The sequence below is a fragment of the Pelodiscus sinensis genome, chromosome 1, assembly GCF_052426305.1.
Source record: "Pelodiscus sinensis isolate ZL-2025 chromosome 1, ASM5242630v1, whole genome shotgun sequence".
NCBI classification, from domain to species: Eukaryota; Metazoa; Chordata; order Testudines; family Trionychidae; genus Pelodiscus; species Pelodiscus sinensis.
In genome coordinates this window covers 14,421,046-14,442,909 of record NC_143052.1, presented here as the reverse complement: position 1 = coordinate 14,442,909, position 21,864 = coordinate 14,421,046, and the positions used below count along the sequence as shown (strand labels likewise).

The 21,864-nt window shown below is 42.5% G+C and overlaps 1 protein-coding gene and 1 long non-coding RNA gene across 10 annotated transcripts in view; one reads left to right on the top strand and one right to left on the bottom strand.

Annotated features, from left to right (window-relative positions):
- Window positions 1-2,934: 2,934 nt before the first annotated feature.
- Window positions 2,935-21,864, top strand: part of USP6NL (USP6 N-terminal like) — a 240,383-nt gene continuing 221,453 nt past the window's right edge. For 4 of the 9 annotated variants that reach the window (XM_006130656.5, XM_075907816.2, XM_075907942.2 and 1 more), the window contains exons 1-2: window positions 12,362-12,601; window positions 18,904-18,993. Coding sequence is in view for 4 of the 9 variants with exons in the window: in XM_006130651.5 (XP_006130713.3) it covers window positions 18,990-18,993 (4 nt within the window). In the remaining 5 variants the exon portion in view is untranslated. Of the gene's footprint in view, window positions 3,028-12,361; window positions 12,602-12,642; window positions 12,672-13,742; window positions 13,794-18,903; window positions 18,994-21,864 lie in introns of those variants that run through there. The other 5 variants (XM_075908089.2, XM_089778289.1, XM_075907624.2 and 2 more) reach the window with 4 other exon arrangements.
- On the bottom strand, window positions 4,449-12,407 carry LOC106732529 (uncharacterized). Its single transcript, XR_003090758.3, has 4 exons — window positions 12,274-12,407; window positions 5,841-5,922; window positions 5,463-5,532; window positions 4,449-5,123 (listed from the first exon to the last, which is right to left on the bottom strand). It is a non-coding gene; the product is annotated as an uncharacterized LOC106732529 (long non-coding RNA).

Below are 21,864 nucleotides of genomic sequence, written 5' to 3'. Positions count from 1 at the left end.
AGCATTAAGTATTTCAGCTGTCCCCACATCATCTGTCAATAGGTTACTGCCCTCATCCAGTAGGGGCCTCACACCCTCTCTGATCACCTTCTTCTTGCTAATATGCCTGTAGAAACCTTTCTTGTTATCCTTCACATCCCTTGCGAGTCACAATTCCAATTGTGCTTTCACCTTCCTGATAACTCCCCTGCATTCTAGAGCTATACATTTATACCCCTCCCTAGTCATCTGTCCAAGTTTCCACTTTTTGTAAGCTCCCTTTTTGTGCTTAAGTTCACTAAGGACTTCCCTGGTAAGCCAATCCGGTCTCCTACCATATTTGCTTCTCTTGCTACTCGTTGGAATGGTTTCTTTGGGTACGTCTAGACTACCGGGTTTTGTTGACAGAAGTTTTGTCGACAAAGAGCGTCCAGACACATTGAGTTCTGTCGACAAAGCAAGCTGCTTTGTCGACAGAACCCTGTAGTCTAGACGCAACCCTACAGGCAATAACACCTTCTGTCGACAGAACTCTGTCGACAGAAGGTGTTATGCCTCGTAAAATGAGGTATACCAGCGTCGACAAAACTGCTGAGTTCTGTCGACGTTATGTTGACAGAACTCAGCGGTAGTGTAGACACTGGTATAGTTTTGTCGACAAAAGTCCACTTTTGTCAACAAAACTCAGTAGTCTAGACACACCCTTTGTGTGACTTCAATAAGGCTTTTTTAAAATACTGCCAGCTCTCCTGGGCTCTTTCCCCCTTCATGTTAGCATCCCAGGGGATTCTGCCCATCAGATCTCTGAAGGAGTCGAAGTCTGCTTTTCTGAAGTCCAAGGTGTGTATTTTACTACTCTCTTTTCTTCCTTTGGTCAGGATTCTGAAATCTACCATCTTGTGATCACTGCTTCCCACCTACCTCTACTTCCCCTATTAGTTCCTCCCTGTTTGTGAGCAGCAGGTCAAGCTGCGCACGGGCCCTGGTCGGTTCCTTCAGCACTTATACCAAGAAGTTATCCCCAACATTCTCCAAGAACTTCCTGGATTGTCTGTGTATTGCTATATTGGTCTCCCAACAGATGTCAGGGTGATTTAAGTCCCTCATGAGAACCAAGGCCTGCAATCTGGAAACTTCTCTCAGTTGTCCAAAGAATGCCTCATCTACCTCATCCACCTGAATCGGCGGCCTGTAGCAGACACCAACCACAACATCACTGCTGTTGCTTATACCTCTAAACTCGACCCACAGACTCTCAACAGGCTTTTCTCCCTCTATATACTGCAGTTCTGAGCAATCATAGGGCTCTCTTACATACAGTGCAACTCCTCCTCCTTTTCTCCCCTGCCTGTTCTTCCTGAACAGTTTATACCCTTCCATGACAGCACTCCAGTCATGCGAGTCATCCCACCAAGTCTCTGTTATCCCAATCAAATTGTAGTTCTTGGACTGGTTCAGGGCCTCCAATTCTTCCTGTTTGTTACCCAGGCTTCTCGCACTGGTGTACAAAAACCTTAGATAACCAGTTGATCGCCCTACCCTCTCCATTTGAATCAGGGGTCCTCCTTTGTTGCATGTTCCTCTTTGCATTTCTTCCCGGTATCCGACTTCCCCATTCCTCTCAGGGTTTTGGTCACTGTCCCCCAACGAACCTAGTTTAAAGCCCTCCTCACTAGGTTTGCAAGCCTGCCCGTGAAGATGCTCCTTCCTCTCTTTGTTAGGTGGATCCCATTTCTTCCTAACAATCCTTGTGCCTGGAATAGAGTCCCATGGTCGAAGAAACCAAAGCCCTCTCTCTGACACCACCTGCACAACCACGCATTTACTTCCTAAATTTGATGATCCTTACCCAGTCCTTTCCCTCCAACAGGGAGGATGGACGAGAACACCACTTGTGCTCCGAATTCTTTGATCCTCTTCCCAACTCTACGTAATCTGCAGTAACCCACCCACTCAAGGTCATTCTTGGCCGTATCGTTAGTTCCCACATGGAGAAGTAGGAAGGGGTAGCGAAGGAGAGTTAGTTCCCACATGGAGAAGCAGGAAGGTTTGATCAGTTTTGTAAGACTCTCAGTCACATCCTGAATTCGAGTTCCTGGTAACCAGCACACCTCTCGAGATTCCAGGTCCGGATGGCAGATGGATGGCTCAGTCCCTCCTAGAAGGGAGTCCCCGACCACCACCACCCGCCTTCTTCTTTTGGAGGTGGTGGTCATGGAAACCCCATTCCTAGGATGATGCATCCCATGCCTTCCATTAGAAGTGGTTCCCTTCCTATTTCTTCCTTGTGAGGTCCCTTCCAAAGCATTCACCATCGCAGAGCCTGTGGAGAGAGCCTGAAAGCGATTACTTACCTCTGTAGGAATGGGGGAATTCCTGTGCTGGCCTGTTTTTCCTTCTAGAAGTTACATGGTTCCAGTTCTCTTCCTCGTCCTGTACTGCCCTCTCTGGCTCTTCCTGCCTTGCTTGCAGGATTAAACGCTGCCTTCCATCGAGGTAGTCTTCATCCTCTCTGATCGAGTGTAGGGTCAACACTTGTGCCTCCAGTCCTCTAATTTTTGGATGATTTCAAATGCAATTTTGAATGATTTCAAATGCAATATAACATAATTAAGCTTATATGTAATCGCTCTATACTTGACAGTGTTTGCAAAGAAGCTTATTTGAGTCTTAAGTGCATAACTTTAAATCATGCTGACGATGACGAATGAGAGAAGGAACCTCTTATGAAAGCTGTTGATGCAAAGGACAAAAGCCCTGTAATTTTCCCCAAGTTAATTCCCCAATTCCAGTGGCTTTGTCATGCCAGGTCTGTTTAGAGAAAGCTTTCCTATGCTGGGCACATAATTTTTTAAAGTACTGCTCAAAATCTATGACAAGTTGATTCACTACCTCTCACCATCTGTCTCTCCCCCGAATCAACTGTAACCTTTATTAATTTTTGCTTTTTAACAGAGTTCCCAAAGAGATGGCATAATTTCTATTAAGGTGTCAACCCTCAAGATAAACTGCATTTTGGAAGCATTTTCAAACACCATCACATTCCAGGTAGTATATTAAAAGAGATGATATGTTGCCCAAGACATTCAGCCTTGTCAAGTCAGGGCAAAACAACATTTTAAGCTGACTAGCTCATATATCTCCTGGTATATATGCCCCTGCACAAATTCACTTTCCCCCCTGGTATTTAAGAAAATTGATACTTCCTGTTTTTGATTGATCTGAAATACAGTCAGATTGAACCCTGAATATATTTTCAGTTTGGAGAAGGAAAAAAGAGCATGCTAGTGATAATAGTAAGTTACTTGCATAAATAGGGATCTAGAATGACTGAAAACTATATTTGTTGTCTTGGCTTTCACAAAACTTCTAATTGCTTAATGACTTTTGTGAGGTGATAAAAAGTGTTTATACTCCATAGTTGGGTAGGCCAAATACTCTCTTCTGCTATCATAGCTTTGCAATGCTCCAATGCTGCAAAGCTGCCTTAAAGCTGGCTTTGTGGTCAGATGTAGGGGAATCCTCTGATGGTGTACAGTTACTGTAATCATGGCTACTATTCCAGCTGCACTCTTTGAGGGGCATAGGGGCCATAGCTAGAGCTTCCATTTTTCCTGGCAAGTTATGCTGTGGTAATGGCACATTAGGGGACAGTTAGTCTGCTTTAATTTGCATTGGAGATTGGTCTGACACATAGTGGTCCCTGACAGGGAAAGATGTGTTTTAAAGCCACCTTTGTACTTCCATCCCGCATTTGGCTGAGCATTCCTCAGCTGAAGATTAGGACTAGGGTTGTAGAGAATACAGATGTATAAATTAGAATTTTTTAGTGAATTCTGTTTGCACCGCTTGTGTTTGAATAGAAGAGTCGAGCCATTTCTAATATTATTCTGTAGTCTGTAAATTTTAAAAAGGTAGTGTGGGTGTACATTTTATTTAGATATATGCAAAAAGAAGAGTCAGGAAAAAGTCTGCGAACATAACACTCTTGAACAAATATATTCTGACATCCCACAAGGAGCTTTACCTGGGTGAATTGAATATGTTCCTTATCCATCAGAATCCATTACACTTCTGTATATGCCTGTCTGCTTGTCTCAGCAGCAAATGGAAAAGATACTGAAGATTAACTTTTGCACTACATTAGACATGTAATTATAGCTTTTGAAGTAACAAACCCTATAGCTCAGGGTACCTACAATTTTCCATTACAGCCTCCTGTTTTCATTTGCTTATAACTTTACGGAAAATTCTTTCTTGGCATTAAAACTTGCCACTCTTACTGTTAGTCTAGAAGTGAATTTTTCTGCTAAATGTGAGGAAAATCACTTCAGTAATTTTTTGTGCAATGGATGAATGGCATAAATAAACTTTAGCTTTATATGCAGTTGTGTTCTGAAAAGTGACTCCATAAAAATGGCATCCTGATATTCTAGGTTTATAGGCTCATAATCAGATCTGCACAGATCTGCACAGCTTACAAAATATTTTTTTTCCAATTGTTAGCCTTGAAAACGCAAATGGGTATGCAAAACTTGCATCTTCCCTTTTTCTGCATTACCATCAATAACCCTCTGCTTTATCTTATTACAATTTAATTGGTTTTGTTCCTGTTCCATCACACCCCCCTTCTTCTCCTTGGGTGTAATTACACCATCTGATTATGGCCTCTTTTTTCTCTTTGATTGCCTCCTTGCTCACTTTGCTTTGGGAACAGGATCAGGTCAGGTAATTCTAAGATAATACCCCAATTCAGGAAAACATTTTGAATCAGGACAGCACTTAAGCATCAGCATACTGTTAAAGAGATGAATTAGGCTCTTGGCCTCTTTGGGCATGTCTCCCCTGGGGAGTTATTTCTAAATAAGTTATTTCAGAATAATAACTCCCAAAATAACTATTTCAAAATAAGCTTCTTTTTCTTCACAAGCAGGAGTTATTATTTCTAAATAACAAGCCCATTACTTTGAAATTGTGGGCTTGGGAGTGGGGATGCTCACCTTGTTATTTCGAAATACTCCCCAGAGTAGGCATGCCCTTAGAGTAGTGGAGAAAGCTCTAGTGCAGCATTCATTGCTTGCAGTTTCCATTTGCAGACAGGTAACATATTTTTTAGTATCTGTGTACAGTAGTTTTTAATTTTCCTGAAAGGCAATGGATATCATGGGAATACGTGAAAAAGTAGGGTTGTGTTATATTCATTTATTCAGTTTTTCTGTGGATACATTTTATCGTCTCTGCAAATGTACTGAAGGCTCAATCAAAATTAAATAAGTAGAGAGAGAAAGGGACAGAGAAACAATGAGGATGTGAAATAGATAACAGAGGGGAGAAAGAGACAGGAGGAGGTTAATGGAGAAAGGCAAGAAAATGGGAGAGCAGACAGAAAATATGAGAGAGGAGAGGGAGGCAGAGAGATAGAGAAAATTTGTCTTGACAGAAGCAGCCCATTTTATCAGGCAGTGACAGGAAGCACTACATACCTTCAAAACCGATTAGGAAGACAGCAGCCGGCAGGAGCAGAAGCGGAGGCCTCAATCAACTGAGCTCAACCTAAGAAAACAAAAGAAGTCAGCTGACAATGGAGCTATAGGAGACCAAATGAACAATTGGAACCAAAAGGGAAAAGAAAATAAGATTTAGGCAGCCAGAAAAATAAGAGGACTGCAATTCAGTACTAAAGCCTGAATGTGGAAAAGGGCAAACACTCCAACTCAGATTCCTAGTTCCATCCCTTCTCACAAAATGCTTTTGCTCTGCTGCAATTCCCAATACATTCACTGGATTTATTGCCAAGGGATGATCCTATGGTTTGTATGCATCCAAAATACTATCAACAGGAGTTTGCAGTCTTGACTTACTCTAAGCTTTCCTTAATATCCTTGGGAGTCTTGCATGCATTAGGACTGAAGAATCAGGCAAGTGAGGTTATAAAAGTACCACCTGAAACACACACAAATAATTTTCAAAGGCAGTAGTTCAAAGTTGAGTACATTTAACTTTACATAGTATTGACATGCATTATTCCATGACACTGGAATTGCTGCCTAGCACTTATTATTCCTACTGCCTTAATGATTTAATATCAAACACATTTCAAAGATATCCTTTACAGTGGTTAGTGTAGTTTTTAAAACTGACAAGCCTCCAAGGCTGAACAGTAAGTATTTAATTTCAGGCCTAATGAAAGATCTATGCTTTCATTTGTTTAGATACTGACTGGTTCTTCAAAGCCAGTGGTTCTCAAAATGTGGTCCGTGGCTGCCTCCCAAGCGGTCTGCGACTTAAGCTCCCCCGGCAGCGGGGAGCCTGTGCTGCCGCTGCAGCCTCATGGTCACTGTGCACCCACAAGGCTGCATCACCAGCTCCAGCTTCCTGCTCGGAGGGCACGGAGGAGGTATGTGAAGAAAGCCTCAACCTTCTTTCTGCTCGAGAAGAAAATGGAGCAGCAGTGCATGAGGGAGAAGGAAGCCAAAGTCCTGGAGGCCCAGCGGCTGGGTGAGACGGCCATGCGGTGCTGGTGCCAGGAGCTTTCTGGCTCTGTGCCATCCAGCTGCAGGTGAAGTGGCAGGAGGCTGAACTGCTGTGCAGGCACCGGGCACGGCTGGCAAAGAGATGGGCCGAGGCCACCAAGCCCCAGTGGCTAGGCCAGCTCAGGTACGAAGAGCCCGATATGCAGGTGCAGTTGAGCATGGAGATGGCCGAGTCCCTGTGGACATTGAAGCCCAAGGGCAGCATCCTGCACGACTGGTTCAGGAGCCTGCAGAAGAGGAACCTGATTGAGCCCAGGGAGCGAGCCAAGTTCAAGAGGAAATATTGACTGAAGTACGTGAAGAAGAGAGCCTTCTGCAAAGTCACATTGTAGGGCTGCCTGCCTCCAGCTCCTTGCCCCTCCCACCTCTGGCTGTTTGTACTAAGCATCTTATTAATGCCCTGGGCATCTCCTCTAAAAAATACCCAATAACCAAACAAACAACCAATCTAACCAAAACCCACTTTCCCTGCCAGATCTGGCTCACTGAGCATGGAGCCACTTGCTCTGTTTCTCTCTGTGAGATGGGTCTGGCGAGGAAGGTTGGGGTTTCTTCACCCAGTCCTCTGAGCAGGGAAGCTCCAGCCACCATAGGCTCCCCTCTGTGTGAGGAGAAGGGTGGGGCTTAGCTACCCTTACCCTGCTGAGGGAACTGCAGTGTGGTGATGTACTGTATGGAGGCTTTCCGCAATGCTCCTATTGGTTGGCCAATGGGAGCAATGGGGGAGTAAAGCCAGGTAAGCATCCCCCCTCATGCCCAGACCCCTGCACCTCAATCTCCCTCCCTCACTCCCCTCCCAAGTTCCTACACCCTCAGCTAGCTCCTACACCTTCACTTGTTCCAGCACCCTCCCCCTTGGGCAGATACCTTACCCCAAGCCTCCTCCTGAACTGTCCCTTGCTCCTGCACTTCACCTCTGGCCAGACACCTACTCCCACCCTACTCCTGCCTCCATCGTTGCTCCTGCACTCTTCCTCCTGACCACACACTGCACCCTCCCTTGCTCTTGCTCCCGCTCCCAGCCTGCTTCTGCACCCTGCCTCCCGCCCACACCTTGCATCCTGCATTCCACCTCCCACCCAGATCCTGTACCCCATCTCTAGCCCACTCACTGGCAGCCTTGCAAACCTAACCAAACCAAACCAAAAACTTTTAAAAGTTAAGTCCAACAAATGCCTACTGCTATGCAGGCATCTGAAGCTCCAGAATGCATCATTCTATAATGTCACAGCTATGCTTTTCAGGGTTGGGAATGTGTTTTTGTCTGGGTTGCGCCTTGCATCATGGACTTGCTCAGTGGAATAGGCTACTGTCAGCACGTTACTTTTATGCTCTGATACTTTCATTTGGTTCCCAGTCTTATATTGCTACCAATTTGAGAACTTGGTCCTGGATTTCCAAGCTATTGATGTGTTTGAACCTAACTACCTCAGTGAATCCATTTCCATAGACAGTGCTTGGTCCTGCTGTGAGGGCAGGGGACTGGACTCGATGACCTTTTGTGGTCCCTTCCAGTTCTAGGATTCTGATTCTGTGATCTGTGACACACAAACACTTTTGTCAAAGCCCAGGATACATCACCTACGAGTATAAAATAAGATGTGCATGGTCAAAAGACTTCAGTCGTGAAATGAGCTACTGAATGAAAGAGATGAGGCTCATTCAAAGTCTGATCATCTTCAAGACACATTGGAAGACTTTCCATTTAATGCCACCATAAACAGAATAGCAAGAATACACAAATTATACCCCAGAGTAAGGCCTCTAATAACCCTAGAAAGGAGAAGAACAAAAGACACCATGATGCCTTTACAATATCAACCCAGTTTACCTGGGAAGCCCACAGATACAATGATGAAAAGTTCTACAGATAATCTGCTGATAGCCAAGGTTACAACAATAAGATGTCATGGTTATTTTGGATGGTTCTGCACACATAATGGTTTCATAATTTGTTTTAAAATCTGTTTTATTGAAAAGAGTGAAAGGTTTGGTTTTAAAGACTCCACGACAGCACAAAAGTAAAGAGCACCGCATACTGAGAAATAGTTGCCTAATAGGGATGTGAATGGGTAGCTGGTTATCCTTTCTAGGGGATCCTACTGGATAATGGTTAACGGCATCCAGGAGCAGCCCCACAACTGCCGTGAGTGGAGGGCTGCTCCAGCTCCACTGAGCCCACTGCATTGCATGCTGGGGTGGCAGCTGGCAGCTTGTGGGGTGGAGACTACTCCAGTGGGGCTGGAGTGGTCCTCCACTCAGGATCCCGCTTAATAGGTTCACTGCTTAAACCTATGTATTGTTTAACTGTTTAACTGATTAAATGGGATTTTATATCCCTAGTGCATATAAGATTATACAGTCATATTATACATTTTGGCGTTTGTCTTGCATCTGGTAGAATGTTTTGAGTTGCTAACTTCCTGACTGAAGCAGCAGAACACCCTAGCACTGCCCCTGTGCTGAAGTCCCATGCCCCGCACACTCAGTTCTCTCCTTCCTCCATTGCTTGCTCTCCCCTACCCTCACTCTTTGTCACTGGGCTGGGGCTGGGAAGTTGAGGAGGCAGTGAGGCTCCAACTGGAGGTATGGGTTCTTAGATGGGGTTGGGGACAAGGAGTTTTAAGTCTAGGGAGGGAGGCTCCGCGCTGGAGCCAGGGTATAGGGAGGTGAGGGCTTCAATTAGGGCTCAGGCTCCAGGCTGAGGTTAAAGGTTTGAGGTGCAGGAGAGGGCTCTGCACTGGGATAGGGGGTTGGCATGCAAGCTCCAGGAGAGAGTTTGAGTGCAGGAGGGGGTTCTGAGTTAGGCTGTAGGAAGCAATTTGGGGTGTGGGATCTGGGTGGCACTGACCTCTCGAAGCTCCTAGGAAGTGGCAACATATCCCTGTGGCTCCTAGGCACAGGGGTTACCATGGGGGCTCTGTACACTATCCTCATGTGCAGGAACCACCCCTGTAGCTCCCATTAGCCATGGTTCCTGGCCCAAGAGAGCTGTGGAGCTGGTGCTTGGGATAGCACCTACAAGGCAGGGGAAGTGCATGGAGGTCTCCTAGCAGTTCCTCCGCCTAGGAGCCAGAGAAATATGCCAGCCACTTCTGGGAGCTGGCTGCTGTAGCCAATTGGACTTTGCTGTGCACAGCTGCCAGGGGTTCCTTTTCAAACAGGTGTTCTGATAGAAAACTGGATTCTTGGCATCCCTAAATACATTACTTTATTATAGAGAGACTTCAGCCAGATGTATTGGTTTTTTGAGTATAGCATGTTTTTAATTATTACAGCAGAGTTATATAAGAACTCAGTCCCTTGCAGGACTGTGTCTAAGTAAGGAAATAAGATGAAGTTCTGATGTATAGAGTTCTCAGTGCCCATGCTCAGTCAGGGTATGGAGAGAGCCCAAAACACTGTAAGATCTAGGACTGTGTCAGGAATGAGGGCTTGCAGCTGTGCCTAACCAGTCAGGGAAGCAATGTGTGCCACTGGGCCTCAGCAGAACCACTTGATCGGCTAAGGCAGTGATTCCCTACATTTTTACTTCTCACCTCCCCACCCCCATAGCTTTTCTGCACTCCTTTCCCTCTGGAAGTTGTGGTCAGGAGCTGGGCAATTGTTGGGGCTGAGAGCAAGGCTGTGGTTGGAGCCAAAGCCTAGGGCTGGAGTTGCATTGGGGCTGGGAACCAGGGTCCAAGGCCAGAAGTGAAGCTGCATTTGGGGTGGAGTCATGACTCAGGGCCAAGGCTTGGGGTGGGGGTGGGGCTGGGACCATGGCTGAGTGTAGAACAGTGGCTGGGCTGGGAGAGCCAAGGGCTGTGGCTATAGATGGGGATGGAACATATCTGGAGTCAGAGCAGGGTTGGGTGGCCATGCTCCCCAAAAGTTCCTCTATTCCCCCCAGGGAAGGCTTGCTCCAAAGTTTGGGGACCGCTGGACTGTAGACTCTCTGCCTCCCTGTCTTTGCCTCCTACCAAGCTCTGCACCCAGCCTTGCTCTTGCCTTGCAACTGCTCCCCCATACTCTGACTCCAGATAATTTGGTTCTTTGACCCTCAGCACTAATTCCTGGGTCTGACTTTGTCTCGACTCTTGGTTATTGCATTAAGACTCTGACTCTGACCTTTGGCTCCTATTCCTCACTTCTGACTGTGCCTTGACTTTGGGTCCTCAGACTTGGGCTCTAACCAGTAGCCCTACCTCCTTTTCTGACCATAAGGCCTTCCTATGACCCGACAGACTAATCTTTAAAAGCTAGGATCATAGGCCAGATAATCCGTTGATGTAAACCAGTACAGTTCCATTGTCTTCAGTAGAGACATCAGTTGAAGAGCTGACCCTTGTCTCTTTTTTGCCTCTGTAGTACCACATATTTGTTTTTGATGCTATATAAATAAGACTGATTGTTGGTCTGACTATCTAAGCACTGCAATAAAAAAGGAATGCTGGTGGAAACATTACCTGTGAATGGTAAGGTAATTGCTAACACAAGCATATCATCGTCAGCAACTCTGAAAACTGCACTTTTAAAACAATTTCACAACTCCGGTTGTGACATTACAACAGAAACCAATGATCATGTAGGAACCAGAAAATGATGACATGTAGTTTGAATGTGTTGTAGGTAGAGGGCAGATGGCTTAGGTGAAGGAGAGAGCTTTCTTTGGAAGACATTTATCTTAAGGAACTAGCCATTTAGGGACAGAAAATATCCCCAACTTAAAGAAAACGTAATGTGTTTATATATTCAAACAGCTTCTAAAATCTTGAAAAAGACATTTAAGACTTTAAATTAGAAGGAGTCAGAACAGGCCATTGTAAACCTCTCAGGATTTGTGAGGTGCTGACATGCCAGTCAATCATAACCAGGGCAATCTACTCGCCTGTGGCTAAACCGCGCAGTTGACGAGAGGGGCCGCTGCCACTTGTCAAGCCCTGATCATAACTATGTCCTGAAATATTTGAAAGCATAAATCACAGCCATGTTGTGATTTCCCCCCATCTGAACAGGATGATAATAGAGAAGACACATAAACACTAAGATCTGATTCTCCACTAGCCTTTGAGTCATTTTATTGCTGTACAAAATCAGCATAAAATGCTATTGGTCTTGAATCCTCACTTGCCAAACTCTAAAAAGCTGCGTGGCTGAGATGGGGGATCTACCATAGCTCTGCCAAAAGCAACCAAGGACAACCTGTTATTCTTTCTGTAAAATTAGGAGGCAGTTACTGAATCTTGTGATATTTGCTGGGTTTTTTTTTTCTTGAAATCCTAGCACCGAAAGAAAAGCGATGATGGGAAAATCTGTTTTCTCACCCCCTTTTCTTTTTAAAGTTCATTTCGAAGCTTTCTGGCTGTGCAGAAAAGCTCCATGTCCTCTTTGGACTTCAAATAGCAGTAAAGTATTTCAAAGATATTCTTTTTTGTGTTTTTTTTTTTAAAAAAAGGTCTGGTTCGGGGGCTTTCCGAAGACGGGGGCTTGTCCAACTCAAGTCACCACAACTAGGAGTCTGTGTGGTACAAAGAGAAAAGTGATGCCTCTGCTGAGCTCCCCCCTTTCCCGCGCGTATCCTTGCCCCACTCACACTCGCCCCCTCCTGCCAGGGCTTGCCAGGCCACCCGGTGTCTGCATCACACTGCAGGCCCCTGCTTAACACCTACGCGGGCCCGGCCCCTTCCCAGAGACCGACACCCGCCTGAAGGCAACATCCCCTGCCCCGCGCAGGGGCCGGCCTCGCCTTCGCACTGAGGGAGAGCGACCCGCTCCCTACCCCGAGCCGGGCAGCAGCGACCTCGCGCCCCTCCGCCTCGTCGCGAGCCCAAGATGGCAGCAGGCGGCAGCTCGCCCCGTGCGGCCGCGGGCCGTTCCCCCCCCCCTCCGCCTCGTTGTGAGCCCAAGATGGCGGCGACCGCGGGCTCGCCCTGTGGGGCGGTGCTCTGGCCGCAGGCCGGCTGGGCGGGGGGGTTTCCATAGCGGCGGCGAGTAGGTGTCACACACCGGGGCGCTTCCTGGTTGGAGGCCGCTGCGGCCGGCCGCGGCACTGCACTGGGAAGCGCGGCGGGGAGGGAGCCCCGGCAGGAGCAGGAGGCCGAGACAAGGTAGGGACGGGACGTCCGGCCTTCGCGCTCGCCCTGGGACCGGCCGCCGCCCAGCTCCGGCCTCGCGCCGGTGGGTCCTAGCCTAGGGAGGCGCGGCGGACTCTTCCCTTCTGGGTCGGATCCCTGCGCCCGTGGGGTGGGAGGGCGGAGCCCCCCATTGCGAGCGCCACAAGGGGAGAGCGCTGGGGCTCCCCTCGGAGGCGGGTCGGCCCCTGCCACTCAGCGAGTGGGTAGCACTCCCAGTTTCAGACCAGGGAAGGGGCGCAGGCCCCTCTCCTGAGCCTCTGTGTGGGTCTCCGCCCTGTTGGGGAGGGAGCTGGTTTTGTGTGTGTGTGCAGGTGAGCGCGGTGTGTCAGGGAATGGGGAGTTCGAGATAATTGGGGAGTGTCTGGGGAAGCATCACCTGGGGAAGTGGTGCCAGGGGGATGAAGGCATTTGGTTGCTATTGCCATTGTGGCAATGAGGATACTCGGATAATCTGGGGGCTCTTTGGTGTTGGAGAGTGGGGAGAGTTTGGGGTAATTGAGGTCTGGCTAGTTGGCGTAGTAATGTGAACTTTCTGTCTCGAATAATTCTGGATACCATCAAAACTCTGGGTTACTTTCCTGAAGATGCCAGGCAGCCAAGCCTTGTATAGCAACTTGACTAAACAAGGTTCTGACAGAGTCCTGCTCATAATCTTCAGTCCTTGGTCTCAACTGTGTCAAATGATTTGGTTTTTATAGAAACCTGTCGGAAGGGTACTGGATTGAAACAAAATTTATTTCACTGTTTGCTGGGGCTGGATTCAAATGTGGAGAAAATGCTTTGCCTCCTCTTACCATCTCATGAACCATTCAGTTGCTCATGAAAACTCAAGAACAGCTTTCTTTGAGTAGTTGTGGTTTGGAACAAGTAGCGGCATAGCAACTCAACTTCTAGGGACTAGCTGGACTTCAGTTTTAATGGTTTAATGGAATGAGACTATATCCCTTCTTTACAATGTATAATAGAGGATTAGTGTTGTACAGTATCTTTTAGGATAACTCTTGTACAATTACTTAGTGCATCACCAAACTTCTCTATTCTGTTAATTAATATGCAATAGCAGCTTTAGAAGAATCTCTAATTTTGTTTTGTACAGACACAGAATCCAGGAACCAATCAGCATTTCAGAGAGCTAGAAGCAATTTGCTGAACACTTTTTTACAGTGTAGGTACTCCAGCTGTGCCATATTTTTGTTAGTCACTGAGGTGCTTTAGGATTACTAGTCTGTAACTTCAAAAACAACTAACACAGCTATCCCTTGAGACTTTTCAAAGAGAGGGTGTGTTGTGCGCATTTGATTTGTGCTTCTACTTTATGCTTCCTTATTTGTGGTCGGTCAGTGATTCAGTCAGTGAGTTTAGATTATTAAACAGTAGTATACTGTGTTGTAACTGTTGGTCCCAAGATATTAGAGTAACAAGGTGTGAGAGAGGCAATATCTTTTATTGGAACAGGTCAGAAGAAGAACTCTGTGTAAACTCAAAAGCTTGTCTCTCCTACCAATAAAAGGTGACACTCAATAAAAAAGATTGCCTCACCCACCCTATCCCATTAAACTGTAGGACTTTTGTTAATATGAATTTTATGTTCTATTTCTCTTGACCATATGTAAGTGTACATCTTCACAGCAGGGCTGAAGTCAAATTAAGTTACACAACTTCAGCTACGTCAATTGCGTAGCTTAAGTCGAAACAGCTTAATTTGGCTTTTGGCGCTGTTTACACAGCAGGAAGTTGAAGGAAGAACATTCTAGCTTCGGATTCCCTTACTCTCCGTGAAATGAGGGTTACCGTGAGTAGGAGTAAGAAGTCCTCCAGCTCAATGTTATTTTGAAATAAAGGCTTGTAGTGTAGACGTGCACTGTTATTTCAGAATGTCAGTTATTCTGAAATAACACTGCTGTGTAGACGTACTCTGACAGATTCAAAATTAAGAACTTCTTTTAAGTTTCTCTTCAATGGTACCTCCCTGAGTTGACTGTGCTTGCCAGTTCTTAAACTTTAAAAAATATTTTATTTAATGCTACTGATTATAAATTGTTGCTTCAGATGCAAACTGTATGAAGTGTAAAATATTTTAGTTTACTGAAATTGCCTTTAAAATAGCAGTCTCTTTGCTCTTTCATTATGTGTCTTGTAAACTAATTATTTCAGATGTTGTATTTTGATCACTTGCTGCCTGTCAAAGTTTCAGATGTGCCCTTGTGAAAGCTCCGAATCTGTTGGCTTTTGTAGGGTAATAGCAGTTTAGGCTTCTGGTGTAATTTACTTTTCCCATAGTAATTTTTTTGTACTTAGCAGGCTCCATTTAGATCACTTTATCATGATTTTATGTATATAAACTCTGTGAGTACATGACATATAATTGGGAAATCCACAGAACAAAGATCCTGCAGACTCTCTGCTTCCTGATGAGTTGAAATGCACATTCTTTATTTAAAACTTCTGTGCATCTAAGTTAAAATGGTACTAAAATTGAGTATGCACAGAACAGCATTAGAGTGGAATTTCTAATTATAATTTTAAAGGAATCTCGTACTCTTGTGCTTTGTGAAATTCTTGTTTGGCATTGCATGGAAACAAACTGACTAGAATTAGAATGTCGTATCCTGTAATTTAGTTACAGCCCTGATTACGTTCATGATGGCTTAGGTAGAAATTACAGTTTACAAAAGGAATAATCAGTATAAATGCTGATACAGTTTTAGGTGGATATGATGTATTTGGATTTTTTAAAAAGTATACCTGAATTTAGTATTCTAAAGAGCTTCTTTCCCATACCAAGGTATCCAAATGTTCCTTTCAAAGCTAATTGCTACATGCTGGTAACTAAGTGACTGTATAGGTAATTTGTCAGTATTTAAAAGCTCAGCAATAACTTGGATACCACCAAAGGATATAAAAACCTGCTTTATTCATAGAGGCAGTATTGGCTACGATTAACTGTTTCGGGAAAGAGTACAAGTCAGTGGCTACGTCTACATTGGCCCCTTTTCCGGAAGGGGCATGTTAATTTCACGAGTCGTAATAGGGAAATGCGCGGGGGATTTAAATATCCCCCGCGGCATTTAAATAAAAATGTCCGCCGCTTTTTTCCGGCTTTTAGAAAAGCCGGAAAAGAGCATCTACACTGGCCCCGATCCTCCGGAAAAAAAGCCTTTTTCCGGAGGATCTTATTCCTACTTCAAAGTAGGAATAAGATCCTCCGGAAAAGGGCGCTTTTTCCGGAGGATCGGGGCCAGTGTAGACGCTCTTTTCCGGCTTTTCTAAAAGCCGGAAAAAAGCGGCGGACATTTTTATTTAAATGCCGCGGGGGATATTTAAATCCCCCGCGCATTTCCCTATTACGACTCGTGAAATTAACATGCCCCTTCCGGAAAAGGGGCCAATGTAGACGTAGCCAGTAGGTATTTACTTCCTACCTGGCTAGCTACTGGGAGGCATAAAGGATTGAATGTCTTACATGAAGACAGTGTTTTAAAGGGAAACATCTTCTCTACAAGAGAAACATTTATCACTTGTTTCCTGTATGACTGAAGTCCAGGTGTGTTCTAACACTTAATGTTGTTAGTATGTGTAAAAACAGAAGTTTATAACATTGCAAAAAATCCCTACATACCTTTGTTTTTTAAAAAAGGTGCAAAGGGACAATAATGTAGGTACTTACTGCATCATTTGAAACCTCCCAACCCCAGATTTTACCAGACAATAATAAATACAATACCAAACAATAATAAATACTCTTATGCATTTTACAGTTCATATTTGGTCACAACACATTGACCTCCACTGTTCCCTCCCCCAATATTATTATTTCACTAATAATCTCAAAATACAAACACAACACACAACTTAAAAATAATATAAGAGCAGTATCCACATACACACTTTATCATGAATTGAAAATGTCACAGTTTTTGTAAACTTTATTCTTGAGGAACAGAAAGTATATTCCATCATAAAAATATTAATGGATATGGATAATTTAACAGTGTGTCTTTTAAATAAATATTTAGATATTGAAATCATTTAACACCGTGCCCTCTTGCCCCAATGATTATTTCAGGTTACAATGTTGTGAAATATGCATTTTTTCATATTTAATAAGCAAACATTTTGTACTTGATTTTTGGACAGTGTAAAGTTTATGATGACCTTAAGTACTAATTTCCTTAGTTCTGAGTGGTTGGATTTTGTAAGTGATGTGGGGTATAACTATGTAGTTGTCACTTAACAACTCTGACTATTTTCCAAAGCTAAGGATTTATTTTCATTTGTAGAACTGTGTTTTCCTATTCCAATAAGCAATATAGTAATACAAATACCTCTACAGCAGAGCACTATGCTAGTATGTGTTTCCCCCCATTAGTATAGGTGAGACAATAGCCCACTGAAAATGCATTTAGATGGAGGTTGCTGATTCTCCAGCTGACTCTACACATTCAAAACTGGGGCCCAAATCTTTAGAGCTCCAGTCAATGCTTCTGGACCAGAGCTGAGTGTTATCAACTGAGCCATAATGTTACTAAACTAGCTACAGTAATAGAGATGTGGCCGTGTTAGTCTAGTCTAGCTGAAACAAAAAACAGGACTATGTAGTACTTTAAAGACTAACAAGATGGTTTATTAGGTGATGAGCTTTCGTGGGCCAGACCCACTTCCTCAGATCAAATCTGATGTGAGGAAATTTGATCTGAGAAAGTGGGTCTGGCCCACGAAAGCTCATCATCTAATAAACCATCTTGTTAGTCTTTAACATGCTACACAGTCCTGTTTTTTGTTTAAACTAACTACAGTTATTATCTTAGAGTAAGTGATTAAATGTAGTGAACATTACATTTGCTAATTTTGACATCCGTAATCAAAAGAAAACTGAAAAGACTGCAGTTCTAATTATATGTTTTAACAAGGCATTTTATTTTTGATTAAAATGTGTGTGCTTAGATGTTCAATTTAGCAATCATTCATCGCTAAATGAAGACCATTGACAGGACTTTAAATGTCAAATTTTGTCTTTTAGCAATTGTAGCATCTCACAGTGTTGTTCTTTGTTTTGTTTTTAAATATGATTCCATTTTCTTCTCCCTCGTAAGTCTTCCTTTCTCTCTTTCCCTCCAAAGCATACAGTTTGGTTGCAGTATTCATTGGTATTTGCAACAGCACTGCAGTCTTACAGTCTTCTTCCTAGCTGTCCCTTTTGACAGTTTTAGCAGTTGATCCAGCAGTGGGAACTGGTTCAGCAGTACATGAATATTTTCTTTTCTCTACTTTCAGCATTTGCGGCAAATCTGTAAATACTATGCTTAGTCATGCTTTTAAAGAAGTGTAATAATTGTCTCTCCTTGTGTGTATTCTCTTTAGTCTTATGAGATCAAGAGAATTGAGACTTGAAATCTGAGTCAGCAGAAGGAATTATCTGGTTTGACTAGCACAGGTGGTCAGGCTCTGCAAGTTATATTTGGTCCTTGAAAGAAGAAATAGATCACATTAAAGAATATTCATTAGTTCACAGAAAGTCTGCTTCTGTGCTGGAATTGAAAGAATACTCTCTTTATAGTCTAATATATAATGAACTTTGCTTTTTTCTTTCTAGGTTAATTATGACATACAATATCTCAATTTTAACTCTTTTCATATATCTATATAAGATTGCTCATTGCAGCAGGATGGAGGTTTAAATAAACATTCTAAAACATACTCACTGTGCTTTCACTATTACAAATTAGTGCTTTGGATAAAGCCAGGTATCACTAGCTAAAATCTTCTGTCCTACTTAGATGTCTTGTTTAGGTTTGGATTTTTATATTTGACAGGTGTGATGGCTTATACTCACACTAATTGGAGTTGTCACTTTTCAAGACTTGGTGTCTGGGGGGTGGATATTAGAAGTTAGTGCCAAAACCATATTTATTTACTAAATATTGTGTGCAGTCCTCTCATAGACTTTTTATTGCATCTTACTGCTAACTGAATTTACGTGGATCGTGCATGATGAACATTTATTACCCATAAGGGAGCAGTTACTGCTTATTAATTAGTCTTTGAAAACCTGCTAGATCATTGTTACAGGAAAGTGAGAATTTCAGAACATTACCATTCAGAAATGCTGTTTTATATCCTAAAACAATGAAGTCTAAGAATTAAGAGACATTTTTTGGTTTGAGATTTTTTTTTATAAAGGGAATGTCAGTCTAACAATTTATTTTGAAAACATAATTTTTAAATTCTTTGGCTATAAGTTCTAAGAATAATATTTTTTTCTTTTTTCCCCTCAGGACATGTATACCTCTGAGAAATCTTTTCCAAGAAGATACCTTGGTTCTATATCTGCCTTGAGCCATAGGCAAAGAAGTTTCCAGTCATGAGTGAGTAAATTCCTTTGACTATATCTTCTTACTCAGAACTCAAAGTAAGAATTTGTAAAACTTGTTTTACAAAAGAAACCAATGCCCCTATTAGGTTTTGAAAATTTCTCACAAAACCTATTCAGTAGAATTGACATCTGTAAAGGTTCCTATTTCATTTAAAAAAAAGTCAAGGATTGATCAGGTGGTTTTTTAAATCACAGAAAAAGTGATTGATTGATTTGAATATATATTATAAAAAATAAAAATGTCTGTTTTTATAGGATTTCTGTTTTTTTATAGGATCCTTGTTCTGACAGAATTTTGATATAATCTAGGGAGGAAAGTTCTGAAGCAAGTTGATTTTATTCATTTGGATTAACTATGCTATAGGCTTTTGAGCTTGAAAACTTCCCTGTGCTACTAAAGAACTCCAGAATATGCGGATGTCGTCCTCTACATTAGAATATTTGGTACAAGTCCAACATGCAATAATGAGATTTCAGTTAAAGGAACAGGGAAATATATTGACCAAGTTTCAGAAAAGAGGCATGAAAGCAAATGTCCTTTGGCTTGTATTTGGGAGGCCTGAGCTGGAGAATCCGATGATTAGTCTGGGGGAGAAACAGAAAAGGAAGGAAGCTGAAAACACCAGTATTTGTCGTAAGACCATTTCTGGTTGAGAAGATTTCTCTTTTGTTCCTTTTCTAGCAAATTTAGTTTTTTTTTTTTTTTTTAAAAGAGATAAATGTCAATTGCATATTAGGAAGTTTCACACAAGTAAGACCTAGTAAAATCCATGACAGCAATACTGTGTAGTTATATTCCATAGAAACAACAGCAAGACCTTGTAATACAGTCCTTTTACAAGTTTAATGTAATCAGAATGCAATATCAAGTTTAGATCAAGACTTAATATGCTTCTAAATTTGGAATCCTCTGGTTTGTTTTGTTTTAAACTTCACTTCCCAGAACCACAATGATATTCCTCTTTAAACCTGTGTGAGTGATAGCTTATTAATAAAACCATTCCCATTATAGTGAACTCTTGAACAACAACATGGGCATACACAGAACCCATGGCCTGGATCTTCCTCCTGTTGAAGGTATTGTCAAGAGTCCTATTCATTTCTAGCATGACCCCACTTATATATTTTTCTTTGAAGGAAAACTGCTGTTAATTTCAGATTCATTCAAAACAAGGGAAAATGTTTTTCTTCTCAGTTGGGAAAAGGCAAAACTGATTAGAGTAATTGTTAATTGATCTGCCCTCCAATTCCTCTGGGGGCGGGGAAAAAAAAGATTGCTGACATCTAAAATTTTTTGTCAGATTAATTTATTGAACTTGTCAAGTGTTTAGCTGCTACTGTGGTTGGATACTGTTTATAGGCTGGACGTTTGTGAGATTAGTGGAATGTTTTCTCCTGAACATGGCAGATTACAGGTGATCTTGTTCTGTTTAAAATATTTATTATAATAATAATAAACTTTACCAATGATTCTTATTAAATATACCAAGCATTCCATAAACTTTAATATACTGGTTTGTCAAACACTGCTATATTAGTCTTCCTTGGTCACTGCCTGCTGAATAATGTAGATATTTGTTTTGCCTGGAAATTTTTTTCCTCCCAGAACGGGTCAGTCTGGTTCCTAAAGTATTCTAGTGATTGTTGTTTATAGAATCATTGCGGATGTTGTAATTAATGTTGTCATTACTTGGGCATAGTCACATCAATTTCAGTGGGAGTTTTGGTTGAATATGAACTGGAAGATTTGGCCTGATATTGGGAAGCATATGAAGTCCATTCTACAAATCAGTTCAGATAAAAGTTAACACTAGGATTGCTAAAACCAACATTGTCAGCTGTGACCACAGATTTGAGATGCTAGTCTGAGGTACTTTGGACCTGACTTTTCAGAAGTGCTGAGCCTCTGCAGCTCCTTTCGAAGTCAGTGGGAGCTATAAATGCTGGACAAGAGAAATTAGTGCCTGTTTCTGAAAACTTGGTGGTGTTTTTTTGGGTATTATGTTAATCAGTATATAATCCTGTGAATTGAGGGGAACAGCAGATCTCTTGGTCAGGTGCAGATGCTCCATTTCATGCTGATAAAATGGTTTTCAAGGACAGAGTTGTAAAGTTGCCTTTTCCTCTAAATGACATTAGTGCAAATTGTGTTTTTACAGGTGTTAGCGGTGGGTAGTATTGCAACTCTACTGGTTGGGGGAGGCATTAAAGTTTGTTACCTTAAAAACATTGTGCAGTAAGAGTTGTTCCATGTAATATTAGACTTTGCTCTCTCAAATATTTTGTAGCCTCAGAGATATTACCTTTTCACTGACATGGGAATTTACTTGTATACGGTGAGAGATATACATTATGTCATTAATCACCCATGCATTGAGAAGAGCTAGAGCCTTATGTCTGCTGTCAGATACCTTAAAATAGTTTTAACTACTTGATTCTTATTTTTTCTAATGCTCATACCAGGAAGTGAAGTTTCAAATGCACATTTGCTGTGTAATATAAAATATTAACATTTCAGTCTCTGTAATGTGCTGTGATTTTAGATCACATTGTTTGTTTTATCATCTGAACAGCATGATTGAACATAAAAGCTAACATGTAAGATCTTGGTCCTGCAGATGCTTATAAATGACTTATGTTTAAGCATGTGAGTAGTTTTGATTGTTTACACTGCTATGACTACTGGTTTGAAAGATATAGGCCCAATCCTGCAAACACTTCCAGGCTTACGTGAAGAATATCTATGGAAAGATATAGTCCATTGTATGCACAGAGGTTAGATTATTTGACATGTTCAAATGTAAGCAATGTTTATTGAAACATTTATTTCACTGAGTTGATATCTAGTGTTTTTATAAATATC